Raw genomic sequence first — 27,103 nt, forward strand, 5'->3', positions numbered from 1 at the left:
CATAACGAAGGTTGAATGCCCAAGAATTCATGCCTTTGAACTGTGGTGTTTGATAAGACTCTTGAGAGTCCCTTGGACAGTAAGGAGATCAAACCAGTCAATCCTAAAGAAAATCAACCCTGAATATTCATTGGAAAGACTGATGCTGAAGCTCCAATACTCTGGCCACCTGATGTGAAGAGCCAATTCATTAGAAAAGACCCTGATGCTGGGAAAGATTGAAGGCAGGAGGAGAAGGGGACAACAGAGGACGAGATGGTTGGATGGCGTCACTGACTTAATGGACATGAGTTTGAGCAAGCTCCAGGAAATGGCAAAGGACAGGGAAGCCTAGTGTGCTGCAGTCCATGGGGTCGCAAAGAGTGGGCATGACTGAGACTGAACAACAAAAAAGACATTGTGCTGCAACAGGTGCAACTCCAGAGACATAAACAGGCATCACACACTTCCAATAGGTATGCCTACCGGTAGTCTAGCCATAAAACCCCCAGAACAAAAAAACTGAATCTGAATTTTATCAAGCCTCCGGATTCAGCTATCAATTCACAAGAAATACAGAGAACTAAGGATCACATTAATTGCACTCCAGAGATGCAGTCACAAAATCATAAAGTCAGAAACTCTTCAGAACTCTTCAGTTTCTTCAACAAATAAATTTCAAGGAAGGAAGAGAGGTAGATAAGGGAAACATAGGGAAGAGACCGCAAAGATTAAAACAAATACTAATCAATCACCATGTATGGTCCTGTTTAAAAGAATTATTAAACTTATGAGACTATTAGAAATTTGAGCACTGACTATTTGATAATATCAAGGAACTGTTTTGTGTTTTTTTTAGAGTAAAAAATGGTATTATTATTGTGGGGTTTTTTAAGTTTCTATCTTTTAGAGATACAAACTAAAATATTTGATGAAATGTTAAGATGGCTGAGATGTGCTTCAAAATAACATAATGGGGACTCCCTGGTGGTCCAGTGGCTAAGACTTCGTGCTCCCAGTGCAGAGGGCCCAGTTTCCATCTCTGGTCAGGGAACTAGATCCCATATGCTGCAACTAACACCAGGTACAGTCAAATAAATAAGTAAATATTAAAAAAAAATAACATGATGGACATGGAAAGAATATCAATGAAGCCAGATTGACCATGAGTTGGTAACTATTGAAGCTGTTAATACGGATGTGTGAGTCTACTATACTCTTCTATCTACCTTTATTAAAGAAATTCAAGCATAATCACAAGTTTTACCTAAGGATTTTTTGTTGATTAAGCAGAAGCAGGGGTAAGAAAAGCATTCAGCTTACATGTAGTAGGGTACTACATGAAGTATCCTAACCCATCCTAGAAATTCCAAATATTATAATGCCTAATACAATCCAGGAATCTGAGAAAAAATTTACTTATTTAAGGCTCTTGGGAAATATTTTTAATGGGTGATAATTTAGCATTTTGCTGGAATGTTCACATTAGCACAACAGAAAATTTTTTAAAAAGCTATTTTTAATGACAAAGTCTTCACAGAAAAAGATCATTTTAAGGTGTCAGAACATCACATTCATATCTTCTCTTTCTAGTGGCTTAAGATTTAGGTCATCAAAACAGTATTATGGTACAGGCAAAAAAAAAAAAAAAACCAGACACATAAACCAATGGAACACAATAGAGAACCCAGAAATAAACCCATTTATATACAAATCAACTAATATTTGACAAGGGAGCCAAGAATACTCAATGGAGAAAAGACAGTCCCTTCAATAAATGATACTGGGAAAATTGGATACTCACATGTAAAATAATGAAACTAGACCCCTATCTTACATCACTCACAAATTTAACTCAAAATGAGTTAAAGACTTCAATGTAAGACCTGATACCATAAAACTTCTAGAAGAAAACAATGGGAAAAAGCTCCTTGACATTGGTCTCAGCAATGATTTTTTTTTGGATATGAAAAAAAAGCACAAGCAACAAAAGCAAAAATAAACAACTGAAACTGCATCAAACCAACAAACTTCTGTACATCAAAAAATGACCAACAAAATGAAAAGACAAGCTCTGGATGAAAGCATTTGCATACCACCTATCTTACATGGGGTTAATATTAAAAAATATACAAGGAGTTCATACCAATCAATAGCACAAAAGCAACTAATCCAATTTTAAAATGGGAAAAGGACCTGAAAAGACATTTTTCTAAAGAACTAGTTCAAGTCCAACAGATACAGGTGCTCAACATCACTAACCATCAGAGAAATAAAATCTAAACCACAATAAGATATCACCTCCCATTTGTCATCAAAAAGACAAAGAGGTAACGAGTGCTGGTAGGATGTAGAGAAAGGGAACCCTTGTGCACTGCTGGTGGGAGTGTAAACTGGGGCAGCCACCATGGAAAACGGTATTGAGCTTCCTAAAAAAAAAGTTAAAAGTAGAACTACCACGTGGTCTAGCAATTCCATTTCTGTGTAGAATACATCATAAAGAAACAAAATCATTATTTCAAAGAGGTATCTACCCCCAGGTTCACTGCAGCATTATTTAAGCGTCCACCAACAGATGAATGGATAAAAAAAACATGGTGTGGATACACACACACACACAGTAGAACATTATTAGGCCATTAAAAAACAGGAAACAAACCCTTCCATTTGTGACAACATGAATGAACCCTGAGAGTATTATGCTAAGTGAAATGAGTCAGAGAAAGACAAATACTAGATGATATCACAGTGGAATTAAAAAAGAAAAAAACAAATTCACAGCAACAGGACAGACTGGTGAAAAAAAAAAAGAGGGTGGTGAGCAACATGGGTAGGGGTGGTCAAAAGGTACAAACTTCCAGTTATATGATAAACAAGTTCTAGAGATGTACAACATCATGACTACAGCTAGCAATACTGTTTTGTGTATTTGAAAGTTGCTGACAGATTTTAAAAGTTCTCATCACAAGGGAAAAACGTGTAACTATGTGAGGTGATGGAGGTTAACTAAACTTACTGTGGCAATCATTTCACAATATATACATATATCAAATCATCATTTTGTACATCTTAAGTTTATACACTATTAAATGTCAATTATATCGCAATAAAACTGGGGAAAGAAAGACTTACATCAACCTGACCTCTGGCTATGCAGCATTTTGCCATCAACACAGTAGCACACACTGAGATACAGAGCGTGCCTATCACAAGCAGGCTTTTCAGGCACAGCTTATACTAATATATTGGTGAAGTGATCAGAGAGTCTTCTATTTTAAATTCATGTATTTGTGCAAGAATGTACTAAATGTAATCTAAAACTAGCAAAAAGATTAAAAGAAATATATGAAAATACAGAAAAGTACTTCAAATGTACTTAAATTATATTTACATGAAAGGCTAGCATTACCTGTCAGATGGGACAAACTAAATTATGAACTTGAGTTTCTTTCTGCTTTTAAGACCCCTTAGAAAGTGTCACAGCTGTATACACTGGCCCAAACTGCTGATTTATGCATCATAAAGTATGGAAATGTGTGAAATTGTTAAGCAGACTATTAGTTGCCTCCTTACTCTTGGAAGCTAAAGAGCCTCATAGATTATTTCAACAAATTGTAGGGTATATTATGCTAATAAAAGTGGTCCTGCTACACACTCATTACCAAACTGTAAAATTCAGTATTTTGCTTTTGATGTTTCACAGAAATGCAAAGTGTTAACAGTAACACTTCACACTTTTGGGGTAGTTTACCAAAATGGCTTCAGAGTAGACTAACTTTACACAGCAGGTTAAAAAAAAAAAAAAGATACATTTATTCAGCATCATGATCAGACTATTACATTTAGCAATCAACAACATGGGTGCAAAAAAAAAAAAAACTACTTTGAAACACTTGGTTAGAATGCTTTGCACTTTTCACAGAACAGAAACTAAAATAACCTATTAATCAAGATTGCCAGGAGAAATATCAATAACCTCAGATATGCAGATGAACTAAAGAGCCTCTTGATGAAAGTGAAAGAGGAGAGTGAAAAAGTTGGCTTAAAACACAACATTCAGAAAATTAAGATCATAGCGCCTGGTCCCATCACTTCATGGCAAATAGATGGGGAAACAATGGAAACAGTGTCAGAGTTTATTTTGGGGGGCTCCAAAATCACTGCAGATGGTGATTGCAGCCATGAAATTAAAAGACGCTTACTCCTTGGAAGGAAAGTTATGACCAACCTGGACAGCATATTAAAAATCAGAGACATTACTTTGCCAACAAAGGTCCGTCTAGTCAAGGCCATGGTTTTTCCTGTGGTCATGTATGGATGTGAGAGTGAGACTATAAAGAAAGCTGAGCACTGAAGAATTGATGCTTTTGAACTGCAGTATTAGAGAAGACTCTTGAGAGTCCCTTGGATTGCAAGGAGATCCAACCAGTCCATCATAAAGGAGATTAATCCTGGGTGTTCATTGGAAAGGCTGATGTTGAAGCTGAAACTCAAATACTTTGGCCACCTCATGCGAAGAGTTGACTCATTGGAAAAGACTCTGATGCTGGGAGGGATTGGGGGCAGGAGGAGAAGGGGATGACAGAAGTTGAGATGGTTGGATGGCATCACCGACTCAATAGACATGAGTTTGAGTGATCTCCGGGAGTTGGTGATGGACAGTGAGGCCTGGCGTGCTGAGGTTCGTGGGGTCGCAGAGTCAGACACGACTGAGCGACTGAACTGAACTGAACTGAACTGAACTCATACAGTTAGTCACAAGTACAGTAGTTCTGGAGTTTTTGCCCATAAACATGAGTGTTGTCTAAAATATGTCTTCTTTATAGCAGTTAGACCCTGCCACCACTGTGCTTGGCTGAGTACACAAATCTGTTCTAACGTGTAACTTGCCTGTCATTTCTCTGGCTCTCTTCTTCTGCTAAGTTTTGTTTCCTGGCAGTAATTAAAACCTTCTCCCACTGTGATAGCTACTACTGCTGCTGCTGGAACCACCATAGCCACCTTGGTTTCATGGTTTGGCAAAGTATTGGCCTCCACTACCATAGGGGTCAGAACTTCTGCCTCCAAAGTTTCGTCCTTTCATGGAACCAAAATTTGAAGATTGATTGTTGTAACTGCCAAAATCATTGTCCAAAAATGCTTCCATTATTACCAAATCCATTATAGCCATCCCCACTGCCACCGTATCCACCCCTCCACAGTTTCCACCAAAGCCACTTCAATCACTGAAGCTTCCTCCATGACCAAAGTTGTCATTCCCACCAAAACCATCTCCACGACCACCACCAAAGTTTCCAGGACCACTTCCACCTCTTTGGCTGGACGAAGCACTAGCCATCTCTTGCTTACATAGGGCTTTCCTAACTTCACATTTGTGGCCCTTCACAGTGTGATATTTATGAATGACAATCTTGTCTAAAGAGTCATGGTCATCAAAGATTACAAAAGCAAAGCTTGCTTTTTGCCACTGCCTCGGTCAGTCACGATTTCGATCACTTCAATTTTCCCATACTGTTCAAAATAATCTCTCAAGTGAAGTTCTTCAGTATCTTCTTTAATGCCACCAACAAAAATCTTTTTCACAGTTAATGTGGGTACCAGGTCTTAGAGAATCTTCTTCTGAGACAGCTCTCTTGGGTTCCACAACTCTTTCATCCACCTTATGTGGCCTTACATTTTGGTCGTGTCCACCTCCTCCATAGTGGCATATTTGACAAACTGGAAGCCTCTGGAATGCTTGGTGTTTGGATGCCTCATTACCACAAGTCTGTGAGCATTCCCCATTACTCAAAATGGCTCCTCAGGCTCTCGTCAGTTGTGTCGAAGCTCGTCCCTCCAAGAAGAGCTTCTGCAGCTGTTTGGGTTCTTTGGGAGATTCTGACTTAGACATGATGGCAGCAGAGCCGGGGAGACTTCAACAATGCTGACTCAGCTGCATTCATGGGCATAAAGGAGTAACCTAACAAATGTATCTCTAAGAGAAAAAAAGTGTTAGTCGCTTAGTCATGTCCAGTTTTCCAGGCAAGAATACTGGAATAGGTTGCCATTCCCTTCCCCAAGGGGACTTTTCAACCCAGGGATCAAACCTTGGCCTCCTGCATTGCAGGCAGATTCTTTACCATCTGAGCCACCAGGAAAGCCAATTTTTAAATTAGTATTTTTCAACATATAATGATAATGCACGGTACACTTTTGTAATGTTTCACAGCATCCAAAATCAAGCACTTTAAAGTGCTTGGAAGAAGCAGAACTTCTCAGAGAATAAAATGTTTGAGGAAAACATCCTCTCTAATTCCATTAAAGAAACAAGCAGGAATATGGTGCTAACTTCATTATTTCTCCCCCAAAGGAATTGAACCTGACTTCAGTTTTATTGGCAGACTTGATATGTGTGAGTTTACTCACCAGCTCATTGATGTGAGCAATTATATTTAGAGTAGACAAAAGTAATGAATACAGGGAAGAGGTGACAGTTGGGAAGTAGCAAACAGGACATTTTAGTCATTAAACCTGTAGAGACTGTGTCAAGCTCTTTTCCCTGAATACCTCCAAGGACTTTACAACTGTTATCTATTAAATCTACCCTACCCTGATGTAAGAAGAATAATGGCATCTCCACCTCGGTTTTGGATTTAGAAAAATAAATACCTCTAACAGAAAAAAAAAAAAAGAAGACTCCTCTTTACTGAATGAGCTAAGGACAGGGAAGAGCACAGAGCCTTGTTCCCAGGCGGTGGCCTCTAAACCTCAGACAGTGTCAGCTAGGTAACTTCAAATACACCAGTCACAGGGAAGAAAGGAGAGAGATTTAGCTAACATTCACCCAAATTTTGATATTCTCAATTATCACATATAACACATTATCTTCTTTTATATCCCACAATATGTGACACATGGTACGTACTCCATGTTTTGTTTTGCTTTTTTGCATTTTTAACATTTTCATTGAGGCATACATGACATACTATAAAATTCACCTATTTAAAATATGCAGAATGATTTTTAGTAAATTTATATGCATGCATGCTCAGTCACTTCAGTCATGCCCTACTCATTGTGACCCCATGAACTGTAGCCTGCCAAACTCGTCTGTCCATGGAATTCTCCAGGCAAGAATACTGGAGTGAGTTGCCATGCCCTTCTCCAGGGGATCTTCCCAACCCAGGGATCAAACTTTGCCTTCTGTAAGGAGGCAAATTCGTTAACTCTGAGCCACCAGGGAAGCCCAGATTTGTATAGTGACACACTACGACCACATTCCAGATTTAGAAACTTTCTACCATTCCCCGAATTCTATTCTGTCCCTTGTCAATTCCCTTTCCCTCCCCTAGTCCCAAGCAAACACTGATCTTTGCATTTTATAGACATTTTGTACAAATTGAAAAGTACACTATATAATATTTTGTGTCTGAATTCCTTCACTTTGTATGTTCTTTAGGTTCATTCATGATTTTGCATGGAATGGTCTTTTTTTTCATTTTTATTGTTGGATAGTATTTGATCGTATGAATATGCCACATTGTGTCTATGTCTTCACCAGTTGGTTAACCCTGGACTGTTTTCATTTTTTGTCTGTTATGAATGAAGTTCCTATGAACATTTGCATTGCAATTCTCATGAACATATGTTATTTTTCTCCAGGATATATACCAAGGAATGAAATTACTAGGTCAAATGACAATCATAAGTTTAGCATTTTGCTAATCATAAGTGTACCTTTTTGCATTACCACAAGCAATGTATGAAGGTTCCAGTTTCTGCTAATTTTCTCCAACATTTAGTATTTTCAATGATTTTTTACTATAGTTAATTTAGTGGGTATATGTTTAGCTGTATATTATTGTGTGTGCATTTCATTGGTAGCTTTATGGACATATAATTAAGATACAATAAACTGTGTATGTTTAAAGTAAAAAAAAAAAAAAAAACAGTAACAAACACACATACAATTATTAAGAGCATAACACCCAAACCAAAAAAATATACCTGGGGAATTTGTTTTTTCTTTAGAATCTAAAAATATAATCTCATGCATCAGAGCAAGAGATGTGATTCCCCTTCTTTTTACCACATATATGCAATAAAATTAACGACTGTAAAATTTTCAAGTGCTTTTAAACCTAGCTATTGAAGTTAACTTGTTCACCTTGATTACTAGCCATAAGTGGAATATATTTACTCAAAATACCTACCTTCCAACAGAGGAATAAGATCTTTATGTCCTGATTACTAATCAAGGTCCCTCTGGTTATTGATTTTTCTATAAAACATAGTTATAGGACATTTGTCCAATACATTTAGAAATCCTTGAAAATCTCCCAAACTAATAAATACTATAAAAATCACCAATTATACAGAAAGTAGGGTTTCCCAGGAGGCACTAGTGGTAAAGAACCTGCCTGCGCTAGTGGTAAAGAGACGCAGGTCCCATCCCTGGGTTGGGAAGATCCTCTGGAGGAGGGAATGGCAATCCATTCCAGTATTCTTCCCTGGAGAATCCCACAGACAGGTGGGCTATGGTCCATAAGGTTGCAAAGAGCTGGATACGACTGAAGCGTATACTAGAAAGTAGTATCTCCCTTTGGCACACCTACCCTAGGTCTCTGCACCTGCCTTGCTATCTTCATTTATTCACTAATTAGAAGTCACTATCTTCTATTTATTCACTAACAAGGTTCATTCATACCTCTAACAGTTCCAATATCCAAACTGTTTTTCTAAATCTGAGTTAAAGAAACACTTTATTTCTCAGATGCCATATTGTCATTTTTAGGTAAAAAGCACCCTATATTCCAAATAAGCAGGTACTTGAGCTTAACTGGCTAGATCTTCCAATGGTGATGCCTTAATCATCTCTAAACAGAGCCCTGAACAGTATCTGGCACACAGCAGGCAGGGAACAAATCCTAAACATAAATGAATTTTTATTTTCTCGGACCTCATTTTAAACTATAACTTCTGAGACTTCTTCAATCACTAAACTGAAAAACATTCTTCAAAATATTTGTCTAGATAAACTCTACCTTAAATCATGTTTGCAAACAAGCCATAGCCTCTATGAAAACTATGTCTGTTACACAATCAAATTAACTTTTTGTTTTTTAAGGAGAATAGAGTTGGAAATATGTATTTATAATCTGGTACTTTGGGACAAGTGATGATTTTGTCAAAAGGAAAAAAAAAAATGTTAGAACATCTGTTAGAAAATCCTTCCACAAAAGCCTAAGCAATCTACAATGTACACTGTATGTGACATACAATTCAATTAAACAACCACAATTATAAAAATTATTTCTGTATCAGTCAGATGTAGGCTAGATTGTGCTGTAGAAATTAACAACTCCCCAAAGAAAAGGCTTTCTTTCTCACTCACACTACCCATGCATCCTTCTCCTCCCTGTCTTCCCGCCCTACCTCACACTGCCTATCATTCTCACTAGAGGACTTCCCCTGGCAGGGCAGCCAATACTTGCCATTCTGTAGCAAAGAGAAAGAAGATGAGGAATTATCCATAGGCACCTTCTGCTCATCTGCTCACCTTTCACTGGTCAAAACCAGTCACATGACACACAACGTCAAAGAGACTGGGGATATGCAATCTTAGTATAATCTGGTGAACAACACTAATGACTACTACTTTTTAAAAAGGCACTATCTGGAATAGAAAGATTTAGGATCAAATCCTTGTTTTGCAACTTACAAGTACACTTACTTCCTCATCTATAAAATACAAACAGTAATAACTACCTTATAGGGTCATCAGAAGATTAAATGATACAATGCAAGATCAGATATTTACCAGGATATCTGACCTTGATTCATTGATTCAATAAATATTTGGGAGGTGTCTGCCAATCACCTTTCTAGGTACTGACATACAGTAATTATGTACTAAATTAAGTTTTTTTGCTTGTTGTTGCTGTTATTAGAAATGCTTTTTGAGTTCCAACCAGGAATAAGTTGTCATTTCTTAGCTGAGACTTCCAGTTGTTTTCCAATAACCATTTTCTTCCTTATACGCTAAGAGAGCCCCTGATTTTCAGCTGGACACATGATCTCATGGAATTCAGACTACATATGCCAGCTGTTCATATAGTTAAGACAACCACAGGTCTAAGTTCTGGCTACAGCCAAAAGTGTCATGCGGCAACTAACCAGAAACTTCCTTACGGGACAGCAGGTATGAACCCTTTGTCTACTTCCTCATCCCTTCCTCCACCAAGCCATACAGAATATCAGTTCTGTTGTGGACTATGAGACCACAGCCATGCATGGCAGAGAACAAAATAGAAGGATTCTCATTTCCTGACACTGTGGAGTATCATACCAGCCCTGTGCTGTTATGTAAATAATAAACTTTCATTTTGTTTAATCCATTTTATTTTGCATTTTCTGTTATTCACAGCCAATCTTAATACTAATTAATAAAACAACATAATCTGTCAACTTTTTAAAAAAGCAACCTACATGAAAGAATAATAATTCTTGATGACCCCTCTACATCTTCATAAAAGGAGGTACCACTGGAGGAAGCAGCAGTGTACAGCAGAATGGCTTAAAGAAGACAAGAGTTTTAGAAGCAGTTCTCCACTCCTTTGTAAACCTTTGGCAAGCTATTTAACCTGGCCCAGCTCAGCTTCTTGTGTATAAAAGGGTAATAAGATTTAAATAGAGATCTTAAATGTGAGAATTAGTGGAAAGAGGTTTATGAAATTACTACATAAATTATAAATCATTAAACAATATCAGTATTACTTTATCAACTATTCCCTCTCCCTCACCTTTCCTTCAGAAGTGGGGCATGAAGACAGATCGCAGTACGTAAGAATCACTTAGAGAGCCATCCTCAGAGATTTTGATTCATTAGGCCTAGTGCAGGAACCATGAATCTGCATCTTCAACCAGCACCTCGAGGGACTGGTGCAAACAGTCTGCCCACTGCACCTTGAGAAACACCACTTCAGTGACCAGACCCTACTCGTAATCCTGTACTCAAGTGATGAAACACAAAGGATAGTTCCATAGCTTCTCTAGTGCCCAAGTAAATGACAAGTACCCGGTAGACAATCCAGTAATTTTTGTTGAATTGATGAACTGAACTGGAAAATGACAAAATGGGCTGAATCGAATGACCCACTATGGACATGCACTTCTGCTCAAACTAATGTATATAACAGGGACCATCTGCCTTCCTGCCTGAAACAACTACAAAGCTGCATGAATTAGAGGAAACAACAGTTTTTAAGACACTGGATATCAAGTAATAAAGGACATGATTCCTGAGAAATAACAGAAAAAAGGAAGTGAGTCTTACCATTGACCTAGAATACTTCTTGGAGAAAGTTACCAGGCCAAACTACAAGGAGCACAGGCAGAGCTTTGCTAGCTGTCCCTAAGTGGAGGGGACGGAGTCCAAGTCCAGGAAGGTCAGGGTGAGTTTGCAAGCTGGGATTCCGGAGAGTAGAGCGCCACACCGAGAGAGACCCCTCCTCAAATTTTCAGCATATACGTGTGTGGGAGCAGATGCCCAGAGCCTGGGCAAAGAACCACCTGAAAGCACTTCAGGAACAATCCTGAGTGCTCACACAGAGCAGGGAATAGGGTCTGTTCTTATCAGCCAGAGAGAGAAACCTCACAATGTAAGGGCATTGGGTAGAGCATGTATGTTGAAGAGTTTCGCCTCAGGAGGGGAAAAAAAAAGACCTCCAGATCAAATGCTGCTCTGGTCACACCTGACAAAGCTTAAAAGCAAGACTTGAAAGGATCACACTGCCTCCAAATAACTTATCCCAGCAAAAAGCTCAAGAGTATTTATAGGAATCCAAAAATATCCTGCACCCAATACGACAAAATTCACATCAGGCATCCAATCAAAAATGACGAGGTAGGCAAAGAAGAACTACTACTTCACTATTTTCAAAAATAATTTTCTTGGGGTTTTACTGAATCTTAAATTTTCCTTAAAAAAAAAGTTACAATCATTTTTATCATTTTTCACCCTGTGTGTTAATCTCAAAATTCCTCATCTATATTACTGAACTGCTAGTTCCCATATGAAATATTAACAGTTCTAAGACAAACAGCATAGTGGTTAAAGGGATAAGTTTTAGAGGCATGAAAACCAGGGTATGAATTCTCTCTGAAGTTCTCTGTGTTCCTGGGAAGTCACTGAACCTCTCTGAATTTTAGTTCCCTTATCTATAAAATGGTACAATAATATTTGCTTCATAGGACTGCTGTAAGAAATATACCAAAATAAACAATAAATAGTAGCTATCACATCCTAGTAGAAATATCTTCCCAGGTGGATCAGTCGGTAAAGAATCTGCCTGCAATGCAGGAGACCACCAGCAATGTAGGAGATCCAGGTTCGATCCCGGGTCAGGAAGATACCCTAGAAAAGGAAATGGCAACCCACTCTGGTATTCTTGCCTAAAAAATTCCATGGACAGAGGAACCAGGCAGGCTGCAGTCCATGGGGTCACAAGAGTCAGGTGCAACTGAGCAACTACATCATCACATCATAATTCTCACACTACCTTAAGAAAAGTAAGCCAACACACAAATATTTACTGAGCACCTATCATATGCTAGGTCATATGTAGGCACATGAAATACAAAGAAAAAAGGATACTGTTAAGAGGACCCAAAGTATATCTCATGTTGAATCTGCATTTAAAAGTTCATTTTAAGTACAAACTTCATTTTCTATTTCTTAACTTCTAAGTAGGGCAATTATTTTAAGTTCCTTCTATAAAAACTAAAGGATTTTTTCCCCCTTTTGAAAGGAAAAAAATAAGACGGTGTCAGGTTCAACCAATTAGGGCATGTCTGAGAAATCCTTGGAGTGTGGAAAATGTGGTATAACTTTAATTTAAAAGCAACTTGCAATTAACATCACCTTTCAAAATTATTCTCAAATTAGTAGACAAATTACATTCAACCATAAAATACATAAAAAGGACCAATCTGTTATTATTTATGATAATTCTTTCAGAAAGGCTGGGCTAACAGATGTAAGGAATTAAAATCAAGTTCAAGATGTATTTCATTTGCTCATTCCACTTAAATGACAGATGGTTTAAATATTAACCCTATTAATACAACATTTGCATATTCATTATTAATCTTATTGCCTTACCTCATAACCCCACAAATTCATTTTTATTAATTTTACTATAGGGTTGCCATTTCAGTCAAGGTCTTCTAAACTCTTGCTCTGCAAAGTATGGTCCTTGAAACAATAGCCCGTATCACCTGGAAGTTTGTTAGAACTACAGAATTTCACTGCCCACACCAGACCTACTAAGTCAGGATTTACAAAATGATGGATATGCACACTGACATCTGAGTACCACAGTCCTAAACTGCTGAGTTTTTAAATATTTACTGATTTAACTGCACTGGGTCTTAGTTGTGGCATGCAGAACCTTCGATCTTTGGCACGTGAACTCTTAGTTGCGGCATGTGAGAGCTAGTTCTCTGACCGTGGCTTGAACCTGGGCTCCCTGCCTTGGGAGCGTGGAGACTTAGCCACTGGTCCACCAAGTCAGTCTCTAAATTGTTGGTTTTTTGCACACTTTTTTCGCAGTGTTACAAAAAGTTTATTTGCGCTCTTGCACTGTTGGTGGGAATGTAAATTGATACAGCCACTATGGAAGACAGTATAGAGACTCCTTAAAAAACCAGGAATAAAACCACCAAATGACCCAGCAATCCTTCTCCTAGGCATATACCCTAAGGAAACCGGGATTGAAAAAGACACATGTGTCCCATTGTTCACTGCAGCACTGTTTACAATAGCTAGAACATAGAAGCAACCTAGAGGCCCGTCGACAGATGAATGGATAAAGAAGCTGTGGTACATATTCAGAACGGAATATTACTCAGCCATAAAAGGGAATGCATTTGAGTCAGTTCTGATGAGGTGGATGCACCTAGAACCTATTATACAGAGTGAAGTGAGTCAGAAAGAGAAAGATAAATATCATATTCTAATGCACATATATGGAATCTAGAAAAACGGTACTGAAGAATTTATTTACAGGGCAGCAATGGAGAAACAGAGAATAGACATATGGACATGGGGAGAGGGGAGAAGAGGGTGAGATGTATGGAAAGAATAACATGGAAACTTACATTACCATATGAAAACAGATAGCCAACAGGAATTTGCTGTATGGCTCAGGAAAGTCAAACAGGGGCTCTGAATCAACCTAGACGGGTGGGATGGGGAGGGAGATGGGAGGGAGGTTCAAAAGGGAGGGGATGTATGTATATCTATGGCTGATTCATGTTGAGTTTTGACAGAAAACAACAAAATTCTGTAAAGCAATTATCCTTCAATTTAAAAAAGTTTATCTGCTTCCAAACTGTGGTTAACTTATCTATAGATAGTAACTTTTCATAAGAATAATTCAATTCAGACAAATAAATCAATATACATATACATCCCATAGTCTATACATAAGATGTCTCAGACTTGACCTTATCTCTCAACCATGACTCCAAGTCTTAGAAGTACTAGATTTGTTGTACTATTCATTTTTTTCTCTTAATCAACATTTTTGCCTTAGCATCATGCCCATTGTGATGAAAGTCTTCTTTGTCATTAAACAACTATATAGAACAGTATCAGAAAATCAGATTCTCCCCACAATTTTAGGAAAAACTGAAAAAACTCAAAATAGATTCAACCAAGGTTGAACTTAAAAAGTCCCCTAGAGAAAAAAAGACCAGAATGACTCTATTCTCCAAAATAATGTATTTTTATGCTTTACCTAACACACATTTTTTTTTCTTACTGCAGGTACCACATTTTTAAAGTAAGAAATTCACATGGGACTTAGTGCAGTTCTTTAGATGGCTCATCTTTTATCATTACTATTGCACAATAGTCACAGAACACATAAAATAGAACAAATCTTGTTTTCTCTTTCGTTTTTCCCTCCCAAAATGACAGACCTAGGCTGAAACTGATCACAGCAGGTAGGATGGTTCGGCACAGATTCAAAGGAAAGTACAAATGTTCAGTTTTCAAAAGCACTGCAAAAGCAAACCTCATCTCTTGTCACTGTAGCTGTGGCTTTATGCCAAACATTTGAAAACTGCTGAAAAGTGCTGCTCCTTATAAGAAATTATGAACAGCCTTGCAAAGAAGAGGAAAGAAATGTAATAACTCCTTAGAATGGTCTAATGTCCCTGACCTCCAGGTTGCAAGATGGGAGTCTAACAGTTACCCAGTTGCATCTGAGGCTGTGCACCCAACAAAGATGCTTGAGGAGAAAGAATTATAAGGGTGTGAAGAGACAGTACTAAGGAACCTGTTGGGCAATTTCGACAATTAATTATGTCCTCAAACGTTTCCATTCTTTCAAGATCCTATTATAGATAAGTGATTCTTCGATTTAACACTATTCATTCAATTTTGCATTTGCAAGCTATACTACAACTTCCCCTTCATGGATCACAGCTTTGTTATGGAAAAGTGGCTTCCATAACTCAATGAAGATATGAGCCATGCCCTGCAGGACCACCCAAGACAAACAGGTCATAATGAGTTCTGACAAAACATGGTCCACTGGAGAAGGAAAAGGCAACCCATTCCAGTATTCTTGCCTGGAGAACCCCATAGTATTAAAGGCAAAAAGATATGCTGGAAGAAAAGACCCTGATGCTGGGAAAGACTGAAGGCAAAAGGAAAAGGGTGGTGGTGGGGGGCAGAGGATGAGATGGTTAGACGGCATCACCCACTCAATGGACATTGAGTGCCCTGAACAAACTCTGGGAGAAAGTGGAGGACAAAGGAAACTGGAGTGCTACAGTCCATGAGGTTGTGAAGAGTCAGACATGACTTAGCGACTGAACAACAACTACTACAATTTCTCAGGATGTGCTCTACAGAATACAACTAAGTATTTAATGCCTTTTTTAGTGGTCTTAGCTCTAATAGTCTAGAAATTGGTGAACAATTCATTATGCCCCATCTCTACTCATATTTACAGCCAAATCTCTCCGAAGAATTGTCCACACACATTGGTCACATTTTCTCACTTACAGTTACTTTTCAGCCCACCTCTATCTGGCTTCCACCCCCTTCATTCTACTGAAACTTCTCTTGGTAAAAACCATTAAGGATCTTCATGTTGCTAAATCCAATGGACACACCTTAGTCATCATTATTCTTCACTCTGCAGCATCATTCAACAAAGTTAATTGTTTTCTCCCTCTTATAATAATCTTTTGTAGCTTTGATGGATCTGCCTTCTCCTGGTATCTCCCAACTCTCTGACCCTTGGCAATCTGCTTTAGGGATTCGGTCCCCTCTACCTGTCCTGACCTACCTTGAAGCTTGGTCCTGAAATCTTGTATCATCTCTTAACTATAAATGTCACCTTCATGTTGATGACACATTTACCTCTCCAGCCTAGATGTTTTTCCATTCAACATCTCCACTTGGATACTGCATAAATGCATTTAAACCCAATACATCTGAAACTGAAGTCTTGGATCTTTCCTTCACTGTTCTTCCTCCGATGTTTCCCAATCCAGTTGCTCCTGCCAGAAACCCAGGAGCTCTTTATTCTCACCACTCATATCCAGTCAATCTCCAAGTCCTATCATTTTGGCCTCCAAAACATAGCTTTAACATGCCTGGTCTCCCCATCTCTACTGCCATTCTCCCTCCCTATCCTCCCACCCTTGCCATCCTAAGTCATTATCAGCTATTGCCCACTACACTGCAAAAGCATTTTAAGTGATCTTCCTGACTCTACCTGTTGTTGTTACTTAGTTGCTAAGTCATGTCGGACTCTTTGGAGACCCCCATGGACCCCGCCAGGCTCCTCTGTCCATGGGGATTCTCCAGGCAAGAATTCTGGAGAGGGCTGCCACGTCCTCCTCCAGGTGATCTTCCCAACCCAGGGATCAAACCCAGGTCTCCTGGATTGCAGGCGGATTCTTCACCATCTGAGCCACGAGGGAAGCCCAAGAATACTGGAATGGGTAACCTATCCCTTCTCCAGGGGAATCTTCTGAACTCTACTCGTATGCCTCTCCAATTCTGTCTCCACTCTTCAACCAGAGTGATCTTTCAAAGATGAAAATGCTCCAACTTAAAACCCTTTAGTGGCTCCCTATTGGTTTTAGGACATTGTTCATAAGGTACCCGCCTACCTATCTAGACAACCTCATCCCGTGTTATCTGACCCCTTGTTGTCTAAGCATCAGACTTGTTCTTTTTGTCTGTACATTACACTCTCTGAGGTTGTACAGGTGCAGGGCCTTTGCACATGTTGTATCCTCTACCTGAAATTTTCATTCTCTTTTACTTTTCTCCTACCCACTGCTGCCCAAATCATACCAACATACATACACATGCACAGTCCAAGACCTCAGGGTCCACAACCACCAGTGAAACCAGACCAAAAGGAAGTAAATGATCAGCAACCCGTGGCATTAAAACGTATCACCAGGACAAAATAAAACAATCATGATAGTATCAGTAAACACTTACATAACTTTATACGAGACACTGTTTGAGTGATTTATATATATATTAACTTAAAGCTCACAACCATACTACCCAGTGGGTACCATTATCATCTCTAATTTAAGATAAGGTAAACAAGGTATGAAGAAAGCTGAGCGCCGAAGAATTGATGCTTTTGAACTGTGGTGTTGGAGAAGACTCTTGAGAGTCCCTTGGACTGCAAGGAGATCCAACCAGTCCATTCTGAAGGAGATCAGTCCTGGGTGTTCCCTGGAGGGACTGATGCTGAAGCTGAAACTCCCAATACTTTGACCTCACATGAAGAGTTGACTCATTGGAAAAGACCCTGATGCTGGGAGGGATTGGGGGCAGGAGGAGAAGGGGATGACAGAGGATGAGATGGTTGGATGGCATCACCCACTCAATGGACGTGAGTCTGAGTGAACTCCGGAAGTCGGTGATGGACAGGGAGGCCTGGCGTGCTGTGATTCATGGGGTCGCAAAGAGTCGGACACGACTGAGCGACTGAACTGAACTTAACTGAAACAAGGTAGGGGCTTCCTAGGTGGCTCAGTGGTTAAGAATCCACCTGCCAATGGAGGAGACACAGTGCCTCAGGAACCAGGCTGCAGTCGTCCTTCCTTCCCTGCGCCGGGTGAGAGCCTCCCAACCCTTCCCGCCCCCAGGCCTCACCTTCCAAGTCGGGGAAGAAGCCATCCCAGCTTCCTGGCCAGGCCCAGGCGGCTCCCCAGTGCCTGAGGGCATGAAGCGGCCATACCGCTGCAAAGGCCACTGTGCTGCCTCTCCTACTGGTAACCCGAGACCCGCGTGCTCTTTTCCCGCCTCCGCCATGTTTCTCTTCCTGGCTTGGGCGGCCGCAGCACGCCTGTCAATCGGTGCAGCTAACCAATCAGAAAGCGAAGTGACCCAATGCCCACCCTCCCCAGAGTGGAAGCCAATGGACAAGCCCCGGAGACTCGTGTGAGGGTGGGGCGGATGGGGGGTCGGGGTTGTCCTCTGGTTAAGGGCGTAGCTCTGGACCTTGAGCATCTTCTCATGGTGGTGGGCAAAGTGGTTTTGGTAACTTCCACCTTGAAGTGGAACTGTGACGCTTATAAATGGTAGTTGGCCTTTCAGTAGTTCCGGCCCTCAACTTCCATCAGGCAGCCCAGGACATCTTCTGCCGCTCTGATAACTGGCCTTGTGATTTCTACACAATGGGACTCTCTGCACTATGTGGACAAGTGTGATTTCCTTTTTCACAGCAGCCTTTCAGATAACAACAGCCCTGCCCACCTCAACCCCACCAAAACACAGCCCCAATTCCACCCACCAGTCAGGAAACCCATCTTACTGCGGCCCCTAGACATATTCCCTCCAGACGGTCTGCTGCTGCTAAGTCACTTCAGTCGTGTCCGACTCTGTGCGGCCCCATAGACGGCAGGCCATCAGGCTCCTCCGTCCCTGGGATTCTCCAGGCAAGAACACTGGGGTGGGTTGCCATTTCCTCCTCCAATGCATGAAAGTGAAAAGTGAAAGTGAAGTCGCTCAGTCGTGTCCGACTCTTAGCGACCCCATGGACTGCAGCCTACCAGGCTCCTCCGTCCATGAGATTTTCCAGGCAAGAGTACTGGAGTGGGGTGCCATTGCCTTCTCCCCAGACAGTCTAGTTCTCTTTAAAAAAGAGAGGAGCAAATGGGTGGGATGTTGCCAACGATGAAAGGGGAGGCTCAAATAGCAGGTGCATCTCAGTAACAGGTTTGAATGATTTATAATCAACAAAGCACTTCTACATCTGTTATTTGTTCTCTCAACAACCTTGTGGTAAATTAAAGCAAAACAGAGATTATTACTCTCACGGAATAGATGGAGATGCAAAATAACGTCCTGAGAGTAGAAGCAATTTGTACAGCTGGTGTAGAACTGTGGACTCTGCAGTCTCTCCTTGAGGCCATCCCACTTGCAAAGAATTTGGGTATCTATGCAGGCTGGGTCGGAGAAGGCACTGGAGATCCACTTCAGTACTCTTGCCTGGAAAATCCCATGGACGGAGGAGCCTGGTAGGCTACAGTCCATGGGGTCGCTAAGAGTCGGACACGACTGAGCGACTTCACTTTCACTTTTCACTTTCATGCATTGGAGAAGGAAATGGCAACCCGCTCCAGTGTTCTTGCCTGGAGAATCCTAGGGACGGGGGAGCCTGGTGGGCTGCCGTCTATGGGGTCGCAAGGAGTCGGACACGACTGACACGACTTAGCAGCAGGCTGGGTCAAATTGGAAGCATCGTGTATGGAAGATGGAAGCTGTGTTAATCCAATACATAAAGTTAAAATGCAGAAAAATTTTAAAACCGTGCATTTAAAAGGGTATTAAATGCATAGGCCATGGTTGGAGAAGTGGTCATTTATTCACTCAACAAAACACCTTTAAATGTCTACAGTATATAGCTATGTTAGTAACTACAGGGGTTATGGAAATAGGCATGAATCTAGCATTCTAGGACCTTAGGATCTAATAAAGAAGACAAAGTGAGGTACATGATGTCTGACGTTAATGCCAAGTGAAAGGTGCTTTAAGGATTCAGGTAATGTAAAACTCTACAATCTGGAATGGCAGTGGCATTTCAGTCCCAACTTGAAAGGTCAGTAAAAGCATCCCAAGGGAAGATGGATGAAACTGGTATTCCAGGTGGAGGGCAAGTTGAAGAGCAAAGTTGCAGAGATGAGGATAGTGACATAACCAGCCAGAATGCAAGGGGTTTTAAGGAAGATGAGGCCACAAAGATGAGTTAGGCAAAAGAGCACTGAACAGCAGCTAAGGAGAGTGCATTTTACTTGGTAGATGGTGAAGAGTATGGAAAATTGACATAGAGAAGTGACACTATCACAGTGGTGGTCCAGGCAGGCTCATCTTTGAGGGGCATGTAGAATAACTTGCATTCAAGATAAGGGGTATTTGTTAGTTATCTTTCCATTAGTCCAGTAGAGCTTGAAGGGGTCAGATTTAAGAAATGGCTTCTGAAGGTCCTTAAATGACACAGCAGTACTGCATTTAATATAGTAGTAAATGGTTGGAAACTTGGTTTGAATCCCAATTCTACCACTTGCCAGCTGTGTGACCTTGGGATGTCACTTTACCTCTCTGTGAAACAGAGTTAGCCAATACCAATCTTCCAGGGTCTTAGGGAGTATAAAGTAAGATCATCTGTGGGAAAATTCTTGGCAAATTACAAAGCAGTACATGTGTGGGTACTTTCTGTTTGTGGGGTTAAAGTGACTTTCCATGCAGCCCCATAGGCAGGAGGATGGGGATGGGAGCCTGATATTCGATCTCAGAGGCACTCACCTTCCAGGTCCCTGGCTGCGGATGCTGTCAGACACCCGTCACAGGAGCAGATGGTGCTCACAGTTGGGACCCTGTCAGTGCCCAAGGACACCCAGGGCCCTGCTGGGCTCCCACCTGCAAGCTCCCTTCCTAGACAAAGCACCTGTGCTCGAGCTTCTGGGGCCACCAGCATCTGCCAAGAATGGATCATGTCTGCAGAGGGAGATACAAAGCCACAGCTCAATACAAAGCCACAGCTCAATGCACAGAGGCTTTTAAAAACCTCTGATATTAACAAATGTGACTTGAGCATTCACGAGATCCCAGACACAGTAGTAGGTGCTGGGAATACAGAAGATAAAACAGATGTTCTGTCCACCTGAAGCTTACGACCTAGTGGCTGAAGGGGTGGGGTAGACAGAACACAAATTAATCCATGTTTTTAATGGCCATTGTGTTTTCTTTTTTAAAGATATGTCTGTAATATTTATTAAGGTATAATTTTATACAATAAAAAACACAGATCTTATATATTCAATTAGGCAAGTTTTAACACCTGTATACATTCATGTAGGCACCATCCAAAAAAGATGCGGAACATTTCCGAACTTGGAACACCAAGTTCCCTTAGGAGCGCCTCCTTCCAGTCAGTCTCCAACTCCCAGGGGCAACCATTGGTCTGATTTTTTTCCACTGGTCTGACTTTAATCACTGTAGATAAGCTTTTTTATTTCTGGACTTTATACATATATATCTATGTATATGCTCAGTCACTCCATTGTGTCCAACTCTTTGCAACCCCATGGACTACAGTCTGCCAGGTTCCTCTGTCCATGGGATTTTCCAGGGAAGAATACTGGAGTGGGTTGCCATTTCCTCCTCCAAGGGATCTTCCCAACCCAGGGACTGAATCCACATCTCCTGGACCTCCTGTATTACCACTGAGCTACCTGGGAAGCCATATATATATATATATAAACCACAGGATATATTCTTTTATATCTGCTTCTTTTGTTCAGTGTAATTTTGTCTTTTAGCTTCATCCATGTTGTATAAACCAGTCGCTCATTTCTTTTTAGTGATGAATAGCATTCTGTTGCATGATTATATCACGATTTGTTCCTCACTTGTTGATGGGCATTTGAATTGTTTTCTGTTTGCTTGGCTTTTTAAGCTGTTGTAAACACTTTTTGTATTAGTCTTTTTTTGTAGAGATGTGCTGTCATTTATCTTCATTAAACACCAAGAATGGAATTTCTAGTTTCTAGAAATAGATATGTTTAACCCCATAAAAACTGCCAAAGAGTTCTTCATAGTGGTTGTACCATTTTGTACTCCTACCAGCAAAATATGAAAGTTCTAGTTATCCATGCTGACATTTGCATGTCAAGTCCTTTCAGTTTTAGCAACTCTACTGGACCTATAGTAACATCTCACTGTGGTTTTAATTTGCATTTCCCTGATACCGAATGATGTTGAGCCCCATTTCAAACAGCTTACTGGCCATTTGTGTATTTTATTTCATGAAGTATGTGTTCAAATCTTTACCATTACCGATGTGTAGGGGGTTCTTTATATATTCTAGATACAAGTTTGTTGTTAGATATATGTATTGAAAATACTCTTCCCATTCTATTACTTGTCCTTTCATTTTCTTAACAATGTTTTCCAAAGAGCAGAAGTATTTAATTCTGAATGAAGTCAATTTTATTAATTTTTAAGGGTTTTTTTTTTTAGTGCTTTTTGTGTCCTGCCTAAGAAATCTCTGACTACTCTGAGGTTGTACATATATTCTCCTATGTTTTCATCTGAAAACTTTATAGTTCTGTCTTTTACATCTAGACATATGATCCTCCTTGCATTAAATTGTTTGCATGAACTGAAGTGAGAATTAAGGTTCATCTTTTTTTTGCATTGACATACAATTACTGTTATACAGGAACTGCCCTCAACCAGTGACTGATGGAAACTGGGATATAAATACCCCAATTTCCTCACTCCTCAGGTGGGACAACTCTGAGATTTGTGTAATATCCCATTCCCCAGGCTTCACCCGTGGGATCAGGTTCCAGTTACCCATGATATAACTTCTTGGTAATGATTCTTTTTTTGGCTTCCCTGCCTCCCTCTCCTACTAGTGTTTCCTGTAATCTCCTCTCAAATAAATTGCTTGCACTTAAATTTTGGTCCCAGCATCTGTTTCTCAGGGAAGCCAAACTAAGACAGTGACAAACAAGGCAGACAGTTCCCTGCCTTCATATATTTAGCAATAATTTAGGCACACGTAAGAAGATGGTACAAAAGGCATTAAGAGGAGAGAGAAGTCACATCCAAAGCAGACCCTTCAATACCTTGCTGACCAACAGCAGTAGAACAACAGTATTTATGATCAGGACTCGTGCATGACAGGTAACTATGAGCTACTCTGATCCCCTCTTAGAAGACTGTTACTAGCTTTTTTAAACATTATTTTTTTATCCCAAATCCTTTTCCTGTGTAACTCTATTTTGTAGGTGGCACGATGACAGAGATGCTTGTCTCATGAGTAGTCAGCATCATATTGGAGGCAAGCTGCAGGGCTAGTTTCAGAATCCTAGCGAGTCTTTTTCAAAACAGGCTAGGGACCCCATGTATCCCCTCTTGCTAGGAGGATGAGACAGCAAAGAAAATGATGGCTTCAGTCTCCTAGATGACAGAGAAATAAACATCTTTACTCTGCCTGCTGTGTCCCTCAGCCACAGCTCCAGGAACCACACAGGGACTGGAAACTGCAGGCACTGCTGGTGTCTGTGGGGTTTCCCAGAAGAGCCCTGTTTGCATAAGTCAAGCCAGGTGAGGTGTCTCCATGATGTCAGACCTGGGGATGCTGTGTAAGAAGGGGATGCTTCCGTGGAACTCTACACACACTGGTAAAAAGCAATTATTTTCAGGTTTCTGCTCTGTTTCTTTCACAGGCAAAAACTAACTGCTCCATTTCAGGTAATTGAAGGGATTTCAATGTGACTGGGCACAGACAATCCCAACCTGTCCACAGGTTGCTGATCATTGGCACAACATGAAGAGAGATTAACACAGACTCTTTCCATTTATTAAACACACAGAGAATAATAATAAGCTAGTAAAATGTTTGCCTGCTGGTAGATTTAGGGGCACATTTTACCAAGTTGGATTAGAGTCAGAAAGAGGAACTTCAAGCAAACCCTAAAGAAAGACTATGAATTTCCACTTTGAAGGGCGGGTTTATATTTTACTTAGGTTGGAATCCAGAGTTCCTGGCACATGGTAGGTCCCCAATTATTTTTAACAAAAGATTGCACATTTTAATATGGAAGAGTGAAAGGGATAATTTAAAAGTCATTTTGAGGATATAAAGCACTGACATGGGGGAGGTGGTTTATAACCCTTTCCTATCTTTGTCTCCACACAAGTTGGAACAAGAAGAAACATATCAGTGAAGCTAAAGTTGAGGAAGAAATTTTTGTACCTCAAAATCTCAGTCTCAGAGCTGTGTTTTCAGGAAATTTACAACCCCAAAGCCTACAAATATGTAATCATATATAGGAGCATAGACAGGAAGACCCCCTTGAAGTCTTTCCCAATTTGATGCATCACTTATTCCATCATTTGTTGCCTGACCCAGGAGAAGTCATTTAACGCAACTCTGAAGAGTGAGGCTGCGATATTTGCAATTTACGCCTCAGAGGACAGATGAGAGCCTCATAAAGAAAACGCTTTGTGCTGGAGAATGACTCAGCAGAAGCATTTCTGAGCTTCGTTATTGAGAATATTTTGAATATTCTGTAGCCATTGCAGTTGCACCTCCAGCAGATGGTAGGTTAGGGCTGGCAGAAGCCAGGAGGTCAACATTCTCAGGGGACCCCAGGGAACGGTCAGGGCCCCTTGCGCTGTTTTCTCACACCGAAGGCTTCAGCCCTGAGAGTGTCACAATATGTTTCCAAATGAAAATCCTTTCCCCAGGGGAGCATTCTAACAATAAACTGAGAGACCCTGAGGAAGGGCGATTTTATTTTTTTTGAGTGCTTTTGTTTGAGTTCAGCTAATTTGTTCATTCATTGATTCAGCAAGCATTTGTTGGGCTTTCTCTGTGTCAGACACTAAGCAAGGTAACAGAGAAACAAATCTGAATTGGACACAGCTCTTCTACTGAAAATGCTTATAGTCTGACAGAGGGATAGACACAGGTAATTTGCAATGTAATGTGGAAGATACGCACTAAAGGGACAAACCAGGTATCGTGCTGGTGCAATTAAGGAGTGATGCATTCAAATGGGAGCAGTAGGAAAGGTGTGCCAAAGAATAGAGACTCTTTTTTCGTCTTGTGGTAAAATTCACATAACACAAAATTCATTATTTTAGCCATTATGAAGTGTGCAATTCACTGGCATTTAGTCCATTTACAATGTTGTGAAACCATCACCACTGTCTAGTTTTGGGATATTCTCATCACCCCAAAAGGAAACACCATACCTCCTATCAGTCATTCCCCCTTTTCTGCTCCCCCAGTTCCTGGAAGCCATCAGTCTGCTTTCTGTCTCTATGGATTTGCCTGTTGTGGATATTTCATATAAATAGCATTATACAATAGAAGCCTTTCATGTTTGGCTTCTTTTACTTAGTATATTTTCAAGGTCCGTCCATGTAATTGCACATATCATCAGTACTAAATTCTCTTTAACGGTTGACTAATACTCCATTATATAAGTATACCACATTTTGTTTACCATTTATCAGTTGATGGACATTTGGGGGTATATCCACCTCGATGGGGACTCTTGAACAGTGCTGTATTGATCTGAATAAAAATGGCTTTGCTATCCTTGTAAAGCAAAGCAACACGGACTTCCAGGCGCCATAGTATACAGTTGTTTACTGCTCTACAACTTCTTCCATCTCCAGAAACAGCAAGGACAGGTTGAATATTAAAAGATAACCAAAAAGAGATAACTGGGATTAAAGGCAAGGGAAGCATCTCTGGGACCAGAAATTTGCAACAGCAAGCAAGGGTGAAAGCCAAGGGCATGCTGGGCTCCAACTCTGGATCCAGACAATGGTGGCAGGAGACCCATTCCAAAAGAGAAACAGGAGCCAAAGAGCTTCACGCAAGGCTGGAACAGAGTCAGGCTCCCTGCGTGAAGCCAGGAGTAGGAGTCGGTGCCCCTTTTTTGAGGGGGGCTTCGCAAGGCTGCCACCCTGCCTCTTAGTGTAACTGTTTCCAGGTCAATAGGAACCTGAGGAGACAGCAGAACAGACACAACATCACAACCAGAAACTGAGCCAAGTCTCCTGCAGGCTCTGAGATTGGATAGCCCCATGTTGCAGCAGGAGAGGGGTGCCGAAACGTGCCTATATCGGTTCTGGACTGGGACTTGGGGAGTTAGAGGAAGGCACAAGCACACCCCTTCCACCTCTAGAAAGTAAAGGTAAGAGTGATGTATAACTGATTCACTTTGAATGGCAGAAAGTAACACAACATTGTAAATCAACTATGCTTCAATAAATCTTTTAATTAAAAAAAAAAAAGGAAAGATGAAGGAGCAGAGAATTTCTCTGTTTTAAGGTCACTTAAAATGACCTTAAAAATCAAAAGTCTAAAACACATGAGGAAATCTAATTCTAAGAAAGACAACAGAAGCAACAATAAGAATACAAACTCACTTCTGAAAAAATTTAATCAAATAACACAGACTGACAAAAATGTTTTAAAATGATAAATACAACATGGGTGAATATAATTCATAGATTATATTATAAATCATATATAACAATTAAAGTTGTATTGAAAGTGAAAGTTGCTCAGTTGTGTCCGACTCTTTGCTACCCCATGGACTATAGAGTCCATGGAATTCTCCAGGCCAGAATACTGAAGTGAGTAGCCTTTCCCATCTCCAGGGGATCTTCCCAACCCAGCGATCGAACCAATGCAGGGAACTCCTATTCCTGCATTGCAGGCAGATTCTTTACCAGCTAAGCCACCAGGGAAACCTATATAATAATACAGACAATATAATACTGAAAAAAGCTGGACACAAGAGTATACAATACATGCTTACACTGACATAATGTGAAAGAAAAAAAACATACTACAAACTAATCTATGATGTTAGAAGTCAGGAGAGTGGTTATCCTTGAAACAGAGCCCAAAGGGGTGCTAGAAATCTTTCATTTCTTAACTTGGGTGCTTGTTACATAAATGTCTTCACTTCATGAAAAGCCACTGTTACATATATAGTCAATCCTTTTTATTTGCCAATTTTATATCTGCAAATTTGGCTACTCATTAAACTTTCC

General features: G+C 40.3%; 1 protein-coding gene across 7 annotated transcripts in view; it reads right to left on the reverse strand.

The window, feature by feature from the left end:
• The window catches only part of REC114 (REC114 meiotic recombination protein), a 194,127-nt gene that overhangs the window by 103,434 nt on the left and 63,590 nt on the right, over window positions 1-27,103 (reverse strand). For 3 of the 7 annotated variants that reach the window (XM_086322605.1, XM_086322604.1, XM_086322603.1), the window contains exon 1: window positions 18,164-18,358. The exons of 2 other annotated variants lie outside the window; for them this stretch is intronic. In XM_086322605.1, coding sequence (XP_086178731.1) covers window positions 18,164-18,322 — 159 coding nt within the window. In that variant the 5' untranslated portion in view covers window positions 18,323-18,358. Of the gene's footprint in view, window positions 1-11,293; window positions 11,550-18,163; window positions 18,359-27,103 lie in introns of those variants that run through there. 2 more of the 7 variants (XM_086322606.1, XM_086322607.1) reach the window with 2 other exon arrangements.

The sequence above is a fragment of the Bos grunniens genome, chromosome 10, assembly GCF_055505025.1.
Source record: "Bos grunniens cultivar Pamir isolate PY7600 chromosome 10, Bosgru_T2T1.0, whole genome shotgun sequence".
NCBI classification, from domain to species: domain Eukaryota; kingdom Metazoa; phylum Chordata; class Mammalia; order Artiodactyla; family Bovidae; genus Bos; species Bos grunniens.